The following is an 18,227-nucleotide window of genomic DNA, read 5'->3' as shown; positions in this document are numbered from 1 at the left end:
TTGGGCGGGGAGAGTCGGGCTGGCTGCGTTCTGCACGAGACCGAGCTCGCCGAGTGCTGGACGGTAGAACGTGAAATGGTCTTTCTTACCGAATAGGTCCGCAAGCTCCTAGTGCTGATGGGGAAGTGAAGCCCAGGGGGCAGAGCCTCCACCGGACCTGCTCACCCAGCCTCTGGTTGACGCTCTCGCCACAGCACCGTTTTCTAGTCCCTTCCCAAGCCACTGAATTTGCTATATTAGGTGTTAAGGGAGAGGGGAAGTATAGGTCTGGTGTAATGAGTGGTTCATTTACACTGAGCAATAGAACTGCTAGTGGGCCAGGCCCTTATTTAGTTGGTGCAATGGATGGATTCTCTCCCTGAGGGAGAAGTTCAGAACCACACGGTTTTCAGCGGCCGGGCTAGGTGGGTCACCCTCGTTGCCACGGGCACTGGGCAGACACACAGCTTGAGGCACGTCTGCAGCCAACAGGATTTCTCTCTACTGGGACAGTTCTAGACACCTTCCACTCACGTCTGCAACACGGTCTCCACGGTTTTTGTCGATGCACATTACCCACCATTCCCACCCGCATGATTTTTCCCAGTCAGGACATAGCACACTCCGGTTATCTACAGTCACCTTGTGTTGGCTGTTTCCCATACCTCTGCTGAGGGACGGCCTCTTTCCGCCCTTTAGATTTGGTTCTTATCTAACCTCCAAGTAGCAGGCTGCCTTTTCCAGCCCCAGGGCAACATTCTTAACATGTCTCATTCCTTCAGGTTGTTAAAGACCAACTTTGATTTGGATTTTCTGTAACGAATCTGACTCCTGTGGCCCCATTAGGACCCTCTGCGAGCCGTTTCCTCAGGCAGCACCTCGATCCTCTCCACCCTCACTATCCCTCCGATTGTGTTTTTATCCCCCTACTCTTCTTGGGATGAGGGAATGAGAATGAAGATTGAATTTGGAAATTCTGGTGATAATTGAGGAGACAGGGCTCCTCGATCTACAAATTACTGCCTCCGTTCACATGCCTTGAAATTTCCACTTAACTGCATTTTCTTTAGAAAGGACGCTTTTTGAAACTTGCCCTTTTCACGTTAAAGAAGCATTTCCTGTCTTTAAGAATATCCTCACATATACATCTTTTGTGCATTTTTAATTGTCTTTAAGATACAATGCTCAGTCATGTCCTAGATGGAAGAGTGAACATCTCCAAGGTTCTTAATACTTGCTGCTAAATCATGTTTTTCCTCAACAATGCTAGCATAGGATGTCATGATGAGAAAGCTCCATCAGTTTGACGGACAAGGAATGTTGACACATTAACAATTTTTTTCTTCCTCACTTGGCCACTGGGACATTTAAGTAGTGGCTCTCAGAGTTCAGTCATCAAAAACTGGAGTGAAACAAAATGAACAATTTGCAGAGTGCGATTATAGACATGATTTTGTATTATAAAACATCCTATAAAACAATAGCCCAGTGGTTTTATACTTCCTTTAGCTATATATTGCGGATTGTTTAAAATGTTACAAGTTCAATGCCAACATCCTATGGACACAAAATTTACAGACAACACCACTGTCACTGTATGGGCGAATTTGTGGGGATTATACATACATTTGCTTTTGCAATAGATGTCCCATTTTTGAAATATACTCAACACAAACTTTATACTCTGATATTTCGGAAAACCTACCAGCCACACAACTCGCATCAAGCAAAAACAAATATGCTGAAACTAAACCAACTTATAATTAAAAAGCAAAACTGGCATCAAGTGAACAAAAGCCGATGAAATGCAGCACCGATGATGCACTGTTTCCACGAAAATTGGATATTCAAACTGTCAGCATGTGGCTATTGGCATTAGCCTTTGTGATGCTGACAAACGTCTTAGAATCCTTAGAAAAGTTAATAATGTATCAATTTTGGTTTATGAATAAATTTTAATAGAATTTCATCACTGATTTAGGTTGCTATTAAGAGTGGAGGAAAGGGCAGACATTTTTAGACCAGTGGGCGGCTGACTGTATTTACAAAACATCACTTCACAGTGGAGGCCTGGGGTCCTGGCTCCTAGCTCCAGGTGACGCTTCATGAGGACACCAATGAAAAGCCAATGGAAGGAGGGAGGTGGCATCATCAGCTGGTCGTAAAGCATTCAGGCTCTTGAAAATAGCACCTCCACTCTGCATCACCAAAGAAAGGCCATTTTTTCCTGAATACACAACTTATAGCATGAGACCACCAATTCATATAGTTTCACAGAAGTTACTGCCATAATAAAAGGTCTACTGCATGGAGCTTATGTGCAGTGTGACTTGTGGAGGGTCCGATTTATTCATTAAATATGCACTTAATGCTTAGTTGTACCAAAGTGCCTTAAGAGGCAAAGACAAACTAGGGAGCAGCAGAATCAGTAGGTGTTAGCTAGCAGCAGGCAGACTTCAGTTTGAAAGAAAGTCTAGCTTACCACTCAACTTCAGTCAACGGGATGGGTGGCCCAGCACAGCAGTCCCCATCTCTTGAACAGTCAAGAAGTGTTCGCCCAGTTTCATGCTGTTTGTACAAGGGACCCATCAGCTTTGGGTAAAAGGTTAGTGACTCCATGAATATAAGACCTGCTGGGATGACCCCTGAATTGTGTTCCACTTTACTTGTTCCCTCAAGGCTGTCTTTCAGACTTATACCTTGGTTTTCATTCTCACTGGCCGTACAACAGAAAGGACTAGCTGACTGCAGTGATGAGAATGACCATGGTCCACATTTTGACGGTCATATTGGGAATAACTCATGTCCAGACATTTAGATAACATGTTGGAAATCTCTGGATGTCATCCTCTCTCTTTTTAAGTTACAGTATTTTATTTTCAATTACTACAAATTACTTTCTAATAAGTCAAATGTGTGATAATACAATTTTCTTTATTAAAAATAATTTACAGCATCAATAACATATACACAATTGTCATCAACTGAACTTTGCCTCCGATATATTTCTATACAATACTTAACATTGAACTTAAAACTGTTACACTGTTTGGTTGGCTTTAAATAATTGACAATGATTTGTAGTTAAGTGAGATACATGTTACGTGTAAAATTGATAGACACATGGGCACTCACAATTTAGGTGAAGGCCACTGAAGAAGCCGAAGTCCCTCTTCTTTCCCTCTCCTTATTACTCCACATCAAACTAAGACAGAGGCAACACCCAGAATCTTAGTACCTTCACCTAAACCGAAAGGCAGAAAGGAAGGTGTCTTTTCCTTCACCACAGAAAAGTGTCAGTCACATAACTTCTCCCTGTCCTGTCACGCATGCATCACTGAGAAGGTGACGCACACGACACCACATAACGAGTATACGCAAATGATGAGGATTCTGATTTAGGTCTTAGCTGTACTTTCCCCCTTTGGTACCACTGAAGTCTGATCACCAGTGAAAAACTGAGCAAACTGGCTAAAAGGATTCTAATACTGCTCATTCAAGTATCACCTTGGATATCTGGAGACAAAACAGGAAATGATGGTAACTGTCATCCTGGAAACTTTTCAGGTGTAATAATGGCAATTCGGTGGCTGGATGACATTTCCATTGATTTCACTTTACAGGAGTAACAAAATCCAAAGGCATGAAATATGGCAACTGTATGGAGTATAACGTACCCCAAGTTTACAGCATTGCTTTTCTTCTCTTCTGTAACCATTGAACTCCTTTCCACAATATTTGTTTTTTAAACACAAAATACCCAGATATAGTTAACAAAGAAGATAAATAAAACAATACAACCAACAGATGCCACGTTTGTGCAAACACAGTTATTTGGCTAGAGGCAGAATTATAAGGTATACGCTGGGACGTACATCCACGACTCTCCTCCCCAACTGATAACCATGCTTACCAAGCTTTTTGGTTCATTGTATATAAACATGAGATTAAGAGAACCTTGATTCTGTTCCTGAAATACAAGGTTTGCTTGTACTACTACTGGACTAGGCAGACTGGAAATTTAAGTGCTTAATTCATAGCTAGCTGGCTTTGTCACCTTCATCCCTGGTCAGCTGTTTGTGATGTACAGACTATGTATTGTAGTATGCTTAAAAATAATATCAATGCCCCCTCCCCAGTCTGGAACTATCGTTTCCTCAAAGCATATCACAGGTCTTTTAACATTCCACTTAGAAATTCTCCATCCCTAACTCATGTTTTCATGTAAATTAAATATACATGCACTGACAGATACACCGTAATAAAATATCAAGAACACACTATGATTTCAAAGTACCACAGAAAATATTTATTAAAGATTTAAATAAAAAGGGGAAATTAATTTTTGTCAAATCATTTTGTCCATCTAATTGTCTAAACATATTATCTGCAGAATATTTTCAAAAGATTGTGTGACTGATTATGTGCAAGGGTCTCAGTGGTTCTTACCCACTGGTTTGGTAGTATCAGCATTTTAGCTTAAAACAAATCATCCTTTACTCTGTGCAATGTGAGCTAATTCTGAATTGCAGCAACTTAATTTGGTCACATGAAGATCTTCTTGTGAAAAAAATCCCTACAATAAATCTTTTGCCTGCTAAGTTTAATTTCTCAATTAAAAAAGGGCACAGGCCTTTGTGGACTTAATTATCCAACCTTTTTCTTAGAAGTCGCCCAACTTCTTGTTGACAGAGATGCACGGTGGTGAACAGACATACATCTAGAGAAAATATGGTGCTCAGCAACAACAAAGTGTTTTATCCTGATAGGCAACGTTTGATGTTAAAACAAAAACGTTACACCGTTAATAAAATCATGCACCTCAGGTAAAATAATGATTCCAAATGACAAGAAATCAACCTAAATAATTACGAAATAACCAACATTTGAAAATGCTTAGGGTTGAGCAACCACATAATGTAGGGTGGACCATTTAAAAGTCTAGAGAAAATCATTTTAGTGTTTAATGATTAAAGTTCTCTTTAGCAACTCGAAATGAACGTGGACTTTCGGTTACTGATGCCTCGTTACAGGAAATTACAGTACCACCCAGGTGAGAAAAAGAATCTAACCCAACTAAGAGAAGGCCAGCTGTTGATATGTGGTGCTACAGCATCAGCTGTATTCTGTGGTGGCCCATCTTCAGAAGTGGAGGAAACCTTGCTGAACCGGACAGAATGATTGTGTCTGGGGCAGATCCTATCCCCTGCAGTCAAGACAGACACATAGAGGAACCCTGGCTTATGTTACAAACTAAGAATGCCGACTCCATCCAGCACAGTTCTGAAAAGGAATTCATCTATTTCAAAGTCCACTTATCAATCAGATTGCAATGCCCACAATTTCAGGGCCTAATCTGGCTTCTTTTAATCTCCTACTTAAACCAACAAACAGTAGTATACAGTTTTATAGGTGCAAAACTAAACAGACAACTTCAGGGAGGTTATTCATATAAGAATCTTCAACACAAGTTCAAATTCTGCCTTTATTTACAAAACGGTCTGATAAAATATCCCCCCATACTTACAGGTCTCTTCCACAACACACTCCACACGCTGATTTTAGCAATGTTAATAGCACCATTCATGTATTATGTAGAATCAAGAAGATTTCATTTCTGTCACGATGTTGATTCACAGTCATTTACATCCGTGGATGAGATGCGTGAGCATCTGGGCCTGTCTGCAGCTCCTGGGGACGATTCCTGGGTCCAGCACAAAAGGCTTTGTTTGCAGTTATCAGTTAGGCAAGTATCCACAGTGAGCAGACACTATGAGAATTTTCGGGCCACAAAGTTTAATAATCCTCCGTGTTTGAACAATGTTACTTCCACATCATTTTCAAATGAAGCGATCACGCTGAACACTTTTCCAGTGCTTGTCTTTAAACAAACAAAAACATCTCCCGTGAGTGGTAACATCTTCAAAGTGGTTAAGACCATTTCTCCTCATACTCAGTGATTACACTGGCCACATACTCTGAGAAGCCTTTCTCCTGTGTGAAAACCATCTGAGATACCTACCCACGGGCTTCACAGCTAAGTAGGAAATGGGTATTTTCATCCCTAATTCTGAATGGTAACAACACCTACAACACGAAATCAAGCAACTTAGACTCTGACTTATTAATCAGGGAAGTTATACTCACTACTCATGTCCACTTTATTAAATATGCATTGCATTAATATCTGCTATTCTTTTCCTTTTTTTCTTTTGTAAGTCTGTGTTATTCTAACCGTGAATGCTTGACTCTGCCGTCTCTTTAGAGCGGTGCATATGCCCGGGTCAAAAGTACATCAGAAAAGAAAGAGCTGCCAACCAGGCAGGAAAAGGCAGCTGACACATGTGACTGTGCGTGTCTTTCCTTTTCTGGACTAGTGTCCAGTGTGTTCTACTTTTCCTCAGAAAACTGTGTTAACATAGGAAACAGCCAACTTAAACTACAGTTTCATGTCACTACCTGACGTTAGTATGCAACTTACAGTAATTGCTTTTATTTAACTTAGAACCATCCATGGGAACACACAGCACACAACCACGTAGTATCTGAGAATTTGAGAGATACCTTTATACTTAATGTCACTCCAGGAGACAGTTCTTCAGGAAATGTTAAAGAAAATGTTTCTCTGCCGGAGAGGCCCAAGGAATCTGCATTTTCTCCCGGAAGGAACTGAAGTGGGGCTATGCCCATTCCGATCAAATGATCTTTATGAATTTTTTCATAACTTTCAGCCAAAACAGCTTTCACACCCTGTAACAAATATGCATTTTATTTACTCCAGTCACCTCTGAAAGTTGCTTTATTTAGCATTTTAAAGGAAAAAAATTCTACTTTTGGTCTTTCTGTAAAAGCTTTTAACCTAATACTCCATACTAACGGTCAATGATGTATCAATTTACAGACGTCTTCTAGAGTTTTTTGGATGTGAGTAGTTTCCTGAAGTCTTGTAGCTGCCCCTCTGCCACACAGCAAGGGCTCTATCGGTGGGGGCTCAGGAGGCTTTCTGCTGAATCACCATGGAGCTAACGCATGTGTTCATCAACACGCCCTCTTGAAATGCCAGTAAAATAAAGGGACAGAGGAGGTGCAACCCCTTAGCTACCGAGGGAACAGGAGAAGCGAACTGCATAAGTATTTGGAAGAGGAGCAGGTGACGGACTTGGCAGACAACATGCAGGATGGTCGCCTGAACCTAGAGAGCAAGGCCGAGGCCTAGTCCGTGTGCAGCGCAGAACCTACAAGAGGCCTGAGCTTCCTGGAACACGGTACTGGTTAGAACCCATGAACAGCAAAAGAGCTCCAGAACATAAAGGCTTATTCTCCGGAGAAAATAAGCTAGAGAGCCTGCAGAACCATGTTTTTCAACTGTTTTTTAAAACAGCATTGTCCCCCAGGGAGCCTTTAGACATTCCCCCATCACATCTTCCTCCTCGTTACCCACCCCCGAAATTTTAATGCCATAAATACTGCACACCTGTTTATATACTATACGTGTGTGTATATCTGTACTTTATACATAAGAAGAGGAAGCTTTCTTAATGCCCACCCACTGATTTTCACCCTGGGAGTGCTATCAGCCTGTTGAGAATGGGTGCTCCGGGCGAGGAACCCCGGGCATAAGGGAAGGCTGGGGTGAGAATACTTTGGAAACGTACTGAGGCAGTAAGTTGAAGCCTGTGCTCCGAAAGGGTCTCCTCCCTGGGAGAAACTGAACAGTCTCAGAGGAAACAGATGACATACAGGCTCTCACAGTGACAAAGGCAGCGTATCAGCCAATCATCTCTAGGAAGGCTCACTCACTGACAAAATCAGCCCATACCCACACCTTGCAGCCAATTTTTTATCTCTAACTGAATGGACACAGCCAAGGCTCACTAGCCACGAGGAAAGGGAAAAGAACACCTATGCCTGTAATTAACATTCCAACACTTCGAATTACTATCTCAGAAAGACGAGAGAATTCGGCTTATTTCTACAACTCCTCAGAGTATTTACATTTTAAGGGGGGGAGATTAAAGACTCAAAAAGAATGAAGTCTGTATGATTATGACAGCTCTGAGGGTGGTGTGTGGCCAGCCGTTTCACAACTACAATGCAAAGAGAAGCACTTGTGACTTTGAGACGGCAGAAGGCACATGTCACATGACCGTTCTCTCCAGCAGATCCCCTACTGCTCTTAACAAACAAACAGCCTCAGGAGTAATGTCTTCCTGGCAGACAGCCAGACACCACCATCAACTGTCTAGGAAAATAAAGGTAAAATTTGGCCCACTATCTCTGAGTCTGTTAACCCCTGATGGAGCAAATCAGAGAAAATAAAATTAAAAGGGGGCAAGAAAAACCACCAATGGGTACAAGTTAGTATTATTATAAAGCATAGTTCAAGACAGAATCTCCTTTCCCTCCACCATATTGATTTCTTCAAGTAAGAAAAGACTGATGTACTTCAAATCAAAATCAAGAGTATTAATGCAACTAGATTACTACAAAGTATGTACGATCACTTAAAAAGGCCCCCAAATATTATGAGATCCAAAAAAGCATAAAAAATCCAAATGAGTAAAATAAACTTTGATAGGATATTACCGACAAAGGGAATATTTAAAACTCTGACATTTAAGAAAATAAAATTTAAGAATCGATACCAGCAAATATGGTCCTTTGGCAGCCCAGTCCCTTGAATTTCCTGAACCATATTTCTTTCCTGCTAAAATAATCAGTGGGATACCTTCTTTCTGGTACAGCTCTGCAGCCTCAAATACATCTAGCTGTAGATGAAAAGAAACACAAAAGTCTTTAATACAAATTTTGATTTAATTAGCAATTGCGTTTGTATATACTTTGCATACATCCTTACCGTCTGTCCTGATGGAAAATGAATTGTTTTGGGAGCTGGTTTTCCAATAAACTTATTAAAAAGCTTGATATTTGCAAAAGTGCCTCGCGTCATCACGGCATCATTACCTCTTCGGGCTCCGTAAGAGTTGAATTCACGAGGGGTAAGGCTACGAGAGTTAAGCAAGTCAGTTTTCAATTCAGATGGAAAATAATCACACATTACTGAATTGTAAAGCTTATTTAAAACCGCTTTTTTATTATGTGAAATCTCAAAATGTACAAAAGTGGAACAAAGAGAGCAGTGGATGCCCCGGCACCTGTCACTAAGTGATACTAAGTGACTCATGGACTCTGTTCCTGCTGTAATCACCCCCATTAGACTCTTACGAAGCAAACTCAGATGTCATATTTTCACTATGTATGTTTTAGCACATTTCTCAAAAAGACACAGGGTTTGAAAAAATACTACCTTGATAACTAAAAAGCAAAAACAAAACAAAAAGAAATCACCATTTTTTAATATCAGATAGCCAGCTGAAATTCAAACGTTCCTGATTTTCTGCAGACTTCTTTTGTTGCTGGCTTATTCAAATCAGGATGCAAACACGGTCCATGAATCCATTCAGCTGAGCCAAGGTCTCTGTCTCTGGCCCCTCCCGTGCTCCACCCCTTTCTATATCAAGGCTGTGCTGGCGGCATCCACGCTGCCCGGCCCCCTGTATTCTTATAAACCACATGCCACATCTAGGGCTGGATAACGTTTGTCTTCTGATTTGATACGGATCAAGCGAGCCTCAAGTATGTACATGGTTCAGCCCACAGAGCACACATTTAAATCTCGTGCTCCAACAATGGGAGGATGGTTAGAACCACGTGACAGCACGTGTCACGGGATGTGGGAGCCTCCTAAGCCGAGAGAACATGCAGAGACCCCGAGAGCCCACGCACACACCCTCTGTTTGTCAGGTACTTGGCCGCAGCACTACTCCTGGCAATGCTCCCGGCAGGTGATATGTGGTCTGTGGTGACAGCGTCTCCCAGGTGTAGTAAGACGTGAGCATTTTCAATTGGCCGCAGTGCGACTGGCTCTTTGGTCTGAAAAGTAGAGAAGCGGAAGACACTGAACTCAAGAAACTTTTATTTCCTAACAATCTTTAAAGATTGAACAGTAAAACCATACTCACAAGCTTATCAAAAAATGAAGGACATCTTATATAAGTGGACTTTAAGTCCCATGGAAACAAAACTGAGTCCGGTGCTTCTAAGGAATTCCACCGTTTATTTCCCATCTGTGAATATGGTTTGGGTTGAAAACCAAAAGAAAAATAAACTGGAGTCAGAAAAAGAGGCTTATGAAAATAATCAAGGGAATAAAATAGTCCTTAGGTTAGAATGAAAAAAAAAAAAGTCATCCATTTGGAAAGAGAGCTGAGAGTGCATTCTAAAAAAATCATGACATTTTTGGACAGAATGAATAAGGATTTGATCATCAAATCTGGGCACCAGATTTTCAGGAACACGCTACGAGTTAAGTTTCAACGTAAACTGAACATAAAGGACTTCACAGAATCCAACAAAAAGCTAAAGAATTTAGAAAGATCAACACGTGTTGCTCAAGAGAGATGAAGTATGTTGCAGGTATGCTATCACTTAATCTGTAAGGGTACGACCCTGGGGAAACCTCTGCTCTTTTCCAATGTATCTGTTATAACTGTCCTATGCCAATTAGCCCTGCCTTCAAACTATATTCAAACCTCACCATTGCTCACTGGCCACTGCCATCCCACTGGTGCTTGTCATATGCACTACAACGGGTCTTCCTGCTTCTGTCCTTTTTACCCAACCTTGGCTCCCCAATATATTTTCAATGCAAAGAGCAATCCTTTTGGTTATGACACTCCTCTCGGCAGCTCCCCATCCCACGTCATTCAGAGTAAAAGACTGCATTTCCCTAACGGCCTCAAATCCCACAGGAACCCTGGACCTCCACTTCTCTCTGCTGTCACTTCTACCACCACCCTTATTTCCGGTGCTGTAGCCACACTGCCCTCGTTCAGTTCCCCTCCTTACAGCCTCAACACTGTTCCCTCCGCCTGGAAAGTCCTGCTCTTTGTCCAGATACGTGGCTAACTTGTTCACCTTTTTCAAAACTTGGCTCAAATGCCGAGTTTTCAACCGTCATATATAAAACTGCAATTTGCTCCCCAAATTTTGCACAACCAGTTCTCTTTAACCTGGTCTAATTTTTTCCATAGAGCTTCTCACTTTTTAACATACTGTATAATTTACCTAGTTATTCTACGTACTGTTCACTGTCGGCCTCTCCCCATGAAAAGTCTGTGTTTTGTTCATCAATACACACCACACACATAGCAGGTGCTCAATAAATATTTGTTAAATGAATAAATACCCAATCTGTCCTCATTTTTACACTCTCTGTTCTTAAAGAAAAGTGTATGTATTTGGTTACATGTGCACAAAACACAAAACATCTCTGGAAGACACTTAAGAAGCTGACATCATTGGCTGCCTCTAAAGGAGAGAAGTGGATGGAAGGGAGGGAGATTTCATTGTCTGCACTTCATTTGAATTTTGAACCATTTGAATGTGACAAACATGGGCAGTTTCTACGAAGTATCCCCATGTTCAGGATGCCAAATATAAATGCTTGCTGTATGTTTCTAATAAGTAATAAAATCAATTCTAATACCCAAGCTAATCTCTTAGATATTAGATTCCAGATACAAAATGACTATCACTCATTCAGAACTGTGTTCAAAATAATGTAATTTTTATTCTATTCAGAAAGATGCATGAAACACTGACGCTATCAAACTATTTAAGAAACAAGGCAGATTCTGACCTCCATTTTCTCTTTCAACGCTTTAAACATGGATAATATAACATGTTCTTCCTCTATCTGATGAACTTCTTCTTGACTAGGCCAAATATCATGCAGGTAAACGCTCTTGCCAGTAGGGTCAGTACCTGGTTAAAAATTTTAATATGAGATTTAGTATAAAAAATAACTCTTGCAAGATGTTCACATCTTTTCAAAGACGTATCATAGAAACCAAATGCACTGCTTCAGGCTTAAGCAGCCTGGAGAACTATTAATTACTTGTATATTTTCTATTTTTCATATGAATACCTACAGAAGTAACTGTGCATTAGGGTTAAAATTTCCTGCAATAATTCAAAGAACAGAAGGTCTAAGAAGCATTTCAAAACACACCAACTTTTGGGGAAAGACGCGCGTGCAGGTGAGTACACAAAGGAAAAGGTACCTAGAGGCTCTGCCTGGAAATCTATGTTCACTGTCCCCGCGATGGCATATGCTACCACTAAGGGTGGAGAGGCGAGGTAATTGGCACGAACGCAATCACAGAGACGACCTTCAAAATTTTTGTTTCCAGATAAAACTCCACAAGTAACCAAATCACCCTGAAAAAAAAAATACGTTCAATTCAAAAGATGGTACCAATTTGGATAATTACATACAGCAACCTCAAATATTACATTTCTAAGGGCAAGATAACCAAACAGCATATTACCAATTATTAGGTATAGAACTATCAGTCTTGTAAAGAAGCTAAATAATTCCTTACACTATGAAGGAATCACTTCAAGAATCTAAACGTGATCCTTTGAATCCCTTTAAGATGGACAGGTTACTCTTCCCAAGAGGGGCAAGGACTGCAGAAATATACACATCAGCATCTACTGTCCGTCGTAACGAAAGACCATTACGGAAACCCACGTGCACGTCCCCCACCCCATGCTGTACCTGCTTCACTGCATTCAGAACTGCTTCCGATAAGGGCGCTGTATTCCCCACGCACGTGGAACATCCGTAGCCCACTATTTCGAATCTGCATGTCAGAGAATGAATGTGATTGACAGAACATCACGACACGTGTCAAGAAAGGGCAAGAGCTAGCTCTCATTCCCATCGCTGCCACCAGACGATGTCAGAGAACACTACACACGGATCAGCCTTCGTCAGTGTGCTCAGGTCACAGCTCCTCAGCCACTGAGGCCGCTGTGCTGCGGCCTCACACTGAAGGGGCTGGATGCGGAGGCTGTTCCCGCTTAACTGCGCCTGACACGGAAGCTATCACACTGCGGGGAAATTCCTCACGCACTCCATGCTGGGAATGTAACAGGACCATTCAAAGAAAGTGATGCTGTATTCCATCCAAAGGAGTTTAAACTGTCAGGCATCGAGAGCACAAAAGGCCCAGAGAGGTACTGCAATGGGGACCCTGACAGGAGTCCAGCTCTCACCTCTCAATGAACTAAGCCAGGAAAAGTCCCTGACAAAAACTCCAAGATGACAGGACTAAAAAGTTACATACATAATCTTCAAATTTACTTCCAGCTGCTCTTCTAAATCCAATACATAAAATTTATCAGGCTTGCAAAGGAACTGATGATTTATTTAAGGTAATGTTCCAAAACACACACTGAAAACAGCCAGCATCCATTATCTTTTTGAGTATGTAAGAAATGTAGAAGTTTTTTCCTCAAAGTTTAGGGACAACTTAACCTATGCTTAATAGACCGAATAACCTCATAAAACCTCAAGTAAGACAATTTACTTAGGTAATAATATAATGTGGAGGACTCCACTCTTTTCGGAAAGCTGATCCACACAACTCACCCCTCACACTGTCTGTCTCTGCTCTTGGTTTTACTTGTTTGTCTTCTCTCTCCAGCCTGAAACTAGAGAGCACATCTCTTTCTCTGCAGCCAACGCACTGCCTGGCACACTGCATATGCCCCACCAATGTTTGCTGAGGGATAAGGCCTCTGAAAGTGTGTGGTGATGGCAAAGGGACAAGGGGACCCAAGCACATTTCTGTCTGCATATGACAGGCCCTCACAAGCAGCTTCAGCCACTGCTCAACGCCGGTATCAATAGGGTGACAGCGCCACTTACCCAAGCTGACTAAGGTACGGCAGCACTCCGCTTGAACTGAGGTAATGTGTAACCATCCCACTGCCTGGAGACAAACTTGTTCTTATATAAGGTTTAACGTGCAGACCAGCTTCAACAGCTTTTTTAGCCAAAAGGCCTGCAGAGTAAACAAACAGCGATTTATAACGGCAGTGTCTCTCCCTCCTGCACTCATATTATAGTGGGAAGCAAGAAAGGGTTTATTAAACAGGTCGACCTCTGGTTCATGTTAGGGTAAAAGTCCAAACCCATGAATTTACTATCATAATTTTGTCCACTTTATTCTACTGATTTGTTTCACTTAAAACAAAAAACTACAGTACATGTACTAGGCTTTACATTGTAAACTACTAAGGTACAGCCTGATCACATAGTATCATACAAACAAATGGAAAAAAAGGATATATAATATCATGCACACATATACTAGATTTTCATGGAACCATTTTAAATGCCATGATCGTAATAAACCAATAGTAACTTAACATTATGACTTCACACAATTAGTGAATTGCACCACACACACACAGTTGATCTCACTGACATCAATGTTTTACTTCACACACTCAGTAAACTCCCAGTAGCTCACCGAGAGATTTGCTAATTAAGTGTCCTTCTAAATTATCTAAAGAAACAGATGTGGCCTAAATCTAAGATATGTAAGCTATAATAATTTACCTCCTATATAATAAAAACAAAACTGATAACGTAAATCAAACGTAGGCCCCTTAAGACCTAACGGAAATCTCAGGAAGTCTCCCGTGTCACACAGACAGGGGTACCCCGTGCACAATCTGAGAAGCAGGCGGCGACTCTGACAGGAAGGTAAGGTGACAGGAAGGTAAGGTGACAGGCCACACCACGTTCGGCCAACACCGCCACCCACCTGCGGCCAGCATGGCGGACGGGTTGCAGTTATTGGTGCAGCTGGTAACAGCGGCGATGACAACGGACCCGTGGGACAGCCGGTAGTCACGTCCTTCATAGTGAATAGAGACGGCATCGTTCTGCTTTTCAGCTGCAATTTGGAAGCCTTTGAATCCAACCTACACAAAATCGCACGGAGATGTAAACTAAAATTCTGGACACTACAGGAAAACGACTGGTGGAAAACACAGCAGACTCCTGACGTCTGGTGACTTAACACTGAAAACTGTGCCATTTATGAGAGCTGTGGAAGGTCGTGGCATGAACATGAGTGGAGAGAGGAGTCTGGTGTGTCGGTAAGCTCTCTGCTAAGAGAGCCCAGCCAGCCACGCGGGACCCACCTCATTTGGCTCTGTGCTCTCTAGCAATTCTCAAGAGATGGGACAAACTTTTCTTTGGCTAAAAATGGCCCTGAAGATTTGCCTCAAGTGCTTCTGTGTGTGTGCAGAATACATGAAGCAAGCGTGGCTAGACTTGGTAACTGCTGAAGGGAGGTACACTCGGGAGTTCATTACACTGTTTTCTTTCTGTACAAGTCAGGTATTTTTCACAATAAAAAAAGTCAAGAAATTATAAAAATAAAAGCTCTGACAAGAAAGCCAGCTACTAGATCTCAGAAGAGAGGCAGTGGCAGGACTGAGGCTGTGAGAGTTGCAGTCTGGGAAGTCACCGAGGTCTGGAGTGGGCCGTCCACCAGACTCTCTGTGCTGACGTGAACACTCAAATCTATACGAAGCCACAGCCACAGGGAGCCCTCGGCACTTGCAACGAGGCTCCTGTGACTTCAGAACTAAAATTTTCAGCTTAAGTTTAATTAATTTAAACTTTAATATGAATGGCCACAATCGACCTCTGATCCCCAGAGAGGACCCGGGAAAAAGCTCATCCGAGGACCTGCACTCTGCACTCGGCAAGGAGGAAGAGGGGCGGCTGGTGTGCACTCCAAAGAGAGACAGCGTGCGCTGAGTTCCTGGGCCACCTGCTGGTCCCTCCCCCCTTGGTGGGGCTGTGTTCACCACGAAGGCAGGAGGGAACCTACCTTTTCACTTAAGCAAGCTCGGAAGTCACTCTTCATATCTGTCACAGCAACTCTATCCTGTGGTCTTTTTGGACCACTGACAGATGGAACTATTGAATTCAGGTTAATCTGGATCACCTAGGAAATGGGAGGAAGAAGAAAGGGAATCAGGATTCCTAAGGACACACTGCAATTCAAGCACGGCTTTCTGAGGCAGATGGGGGGTATTTATACTGGTTTGAATGCAACTTGTTTTAATGGTGAAATACACCCTCCCAGGAAAGATTTCAAAACCCCACCTAACTTACGGAACATGAAAATTTGTTGAAAGTAAGACTGGCAGATGGGTATGCAAACCACCCCAACACCAACTGTTCAGCCTATATAAACTGTTTTATTCCCAACTGTTCTTTTCCCACAACGATAAACTGTCTTAGCGGAGGAGATGCCCGTGCCAGCTTTGCATTCACTGCCTCTGTGCCTGCTGTGACCACGGTGGTGGCTTCGCAAGCCTTTCCCTTTCTCAGCTTCCATGTGTGACATGTGGCCAACAGAGGGTGCTGGAGGGACACTGGGAAAGGGTTATCCATTCCTGGTTCCCGAGCACCTAGAGGCCAGGCTCATGCAGACCATGCTTAGTCCTTGGTTTAAAAAATCATCCTGTTAAGACCCCACCTCCCAACTGGGCCTCTACTCATTGCTCTGGCATTCCTACCATTTTGCCTCTGCATTTTATTTGGGCATGATCCATTCAAATTCAGTTTCTCACCACTGTGACTTTCACCACTGTCTAAGAAGAGCCCTATTTATTCTGACTGACAGTATAACAACTGCAGCATCAGTTTTTCTTATTTCCATTCCATGGGCCCTGGTGGTCCTAGTCTTGGCCAGTTATGTATAAATTGAATGAGTTTCTCTTGAAATCAACACCTGATGGATATCAGTTTTATTTTTTAATTTGGTCAGGTTTTCAGTGGGCAAATTTATTCTGTTCTATTATATCACCAAAATGTTTCCATTTAATTTCCTTTGTCTTATTTTTGATGTGGACAAAACACAAGATTCAATAAACAGAGCTGAAAGCAACAAGAGAACGATCAGAGAAGTTCAAAGATTTGCCCAAAGTATCACATAAATTCAATTCCTGTGGGTTCTATACTGGCCTTCAATATACCTATTCATTTATTCACCCAACATGTTTACTGAATATCTACTACGTGCCAGGCACTGTTCTAGGAGCTGGGAATACCACGCCAAACAAAACTTTGTTTTGTTTCTGTCCTCACCAAGCTCACTTGTTTTCTGATGGGGGAAAGGCAGGCAAACAAGCATATAAATTAACAGATAATGTCAGGTAGGGATACATGCCATAAAAAAAATAAAGCTGGCTGAGAAAATGTATTTCTCAACAAAAAAATCGCTGAACAGTTAACAAGACCATGACACCAAATTGTTTTACACCCTGACACACTCCCAGAAAATGAATTTTATTAAGACTTTCCTGAATGTGAATTCTACCTACTTCAATATAAACATAAATTTCTAAGAGATAAATATTTGCTTTGGTTGTTAAATAGCTTTAACATTTAAGACCACATAACCGTATATCTCTTTATCCCTTTCACAAGTGGAGTTTTACAAAATATATATAGACATTAAACAGATGCAGAGATCTTAAAATTATTATTTTGGGAGGATATTATAGTACTCTTATCATAAAGTAGGAAAAAATTAGAATGATTAATTTTATGTTTCAAATATTAAAAATTTAGACCTGATAAAATGTCATAAAATTCACTGTAATAGAAGTCTATGGAAAAATAATGAATAAAATCAAAGCAGGGTCATAAATAACATTTGTTAACCAATAATAGTTATCATTCATTGAGCACTTACTATATGCCTGAAACTGTTCTAATAATTTTGTATTTAATCTCTTAAGAATACTATGAGGTAGATTATCTTCATATTTTAGAGAGCAGAAAACTGAGGAGAAAGGCTAAATAAATTGCCCAGGGTTCTGTAGCTAGTAAATCTGAGAGCCGGGACTCAAACCCAGGTTCTCAGGCTCCAGAATTCACACCCACTACCAGATGGGTTATTCTGTATATACCTGGGAGTATTCAGGTTCTCCTGAATTATTCTGGTCATTTCGAAACAATTTCACAGCTTTAAGGTATGTTTCCATTGTCTCGAGTTTGGCTTTGTCAAAACCTAAACAGAAGATGAACGACAATTAAAATGCAGTGAGGAACTTTGCTGAATTCCAATGGGGGCAAGAAATAAACATGGCAAATTACTAAGTACTCAGAATCACTTTCTTTACAAGTTGGTACTTGATTGTATTTTCAACAGTAGTAAAAATTTTACTATGAAAAACTCTATAAACTACATAGAGCCCCACCTTTAAAAGTTGTTCAATCACAGACAAGATCAGAAATACTGAGCCAGTTCTAAAAAACTTACAAAAAACACTGCTTGCAAAAGAAAAACCATAAAATTGAA

The 18,227-nt window shown here is 41.4% G+C and overlaps 1 protein-coding gene across 1 annotated transcript in view; it reads right to left on the bottom strand.

Annotated features, from left to right (window-relative positions):
* Positions 1-2,894: 2,894 nt before the first annotated feature.
* Positions 2,895-18,227, bottom strand: part of IREB2 (iron responsive element binding protein 2) — a 37,790-nt gene continuing 22,457 nt past the window's right edge. The window contains exons 10-22 of the mRNA XM_019751230.2: positions 17,836-17,936; positions 15,744-15,860; positions 14,664-14,823; positions 13,760-13,895; positions 12,605-12,689; positions 12,105-12,261; positions 11,681-11,805; positions 10,002-10,106; positions 9,770-9,912; positions 8,837-8,984; positions 8,625-8,747; positions 6,544-6,729; positions 2,895-5,860 (exon numbers count right to left, since the gene is read on the bottom strand). Of these exons, the coding sequence (XP_019606789.2) occupies positions 5,750-5,860; positions 6,544-6,729; positions 8,625-8,747; positions 8,837-8,984; positions 9,770-9,912; positions 10,002-10,106; positions 11,681-11,805; positions 12,105-12,261; positions 12,605-12,689; positions 13,760-13,895; positions 14,664-14,823; positions 15,744-15,860; positions 17,836-17,936 (1,697 nt within the window). The 3' untranslated portion in view covers positions 2,895-5,749. The remainder of the gene's footprint in view (positions 5,861-6,543; positions 6,730-8,624; positions 8,748-8,836; positions 8,985-9,769; positions 9,913-10,001; positions 10,107-11,680; positions 11,806-12,104; positions 12,262-12,604; positions 12,690-13,759; positions 13,896-14,663; positions 14,824-15,743; positions 15,861-17,835; positions 17,937-18,227) is intronic.

This window comes from Rhinolophus sinicus, linkage group LG13, assembly GCF_036562045.2.
Source record: "Rhinolophus sinicus isolate RSC01 linkage group LG13, ASM3656204v1, whole genome shotgun sequence".
In the NCBI taxonomy this organism is placed as follows: domain Eukaryota; kingdom Metazoa; phylum Chordata; class Mammalia; order Chiroptera; family Rhinolophidae; genus Rhinolophus; species Rhinolophus sinicus.
The sequence above is the reverse complement of the archived record's forward strand: the minus strand, read 5'-3'. Positions and strand labels throughout refer to the sequence as shown.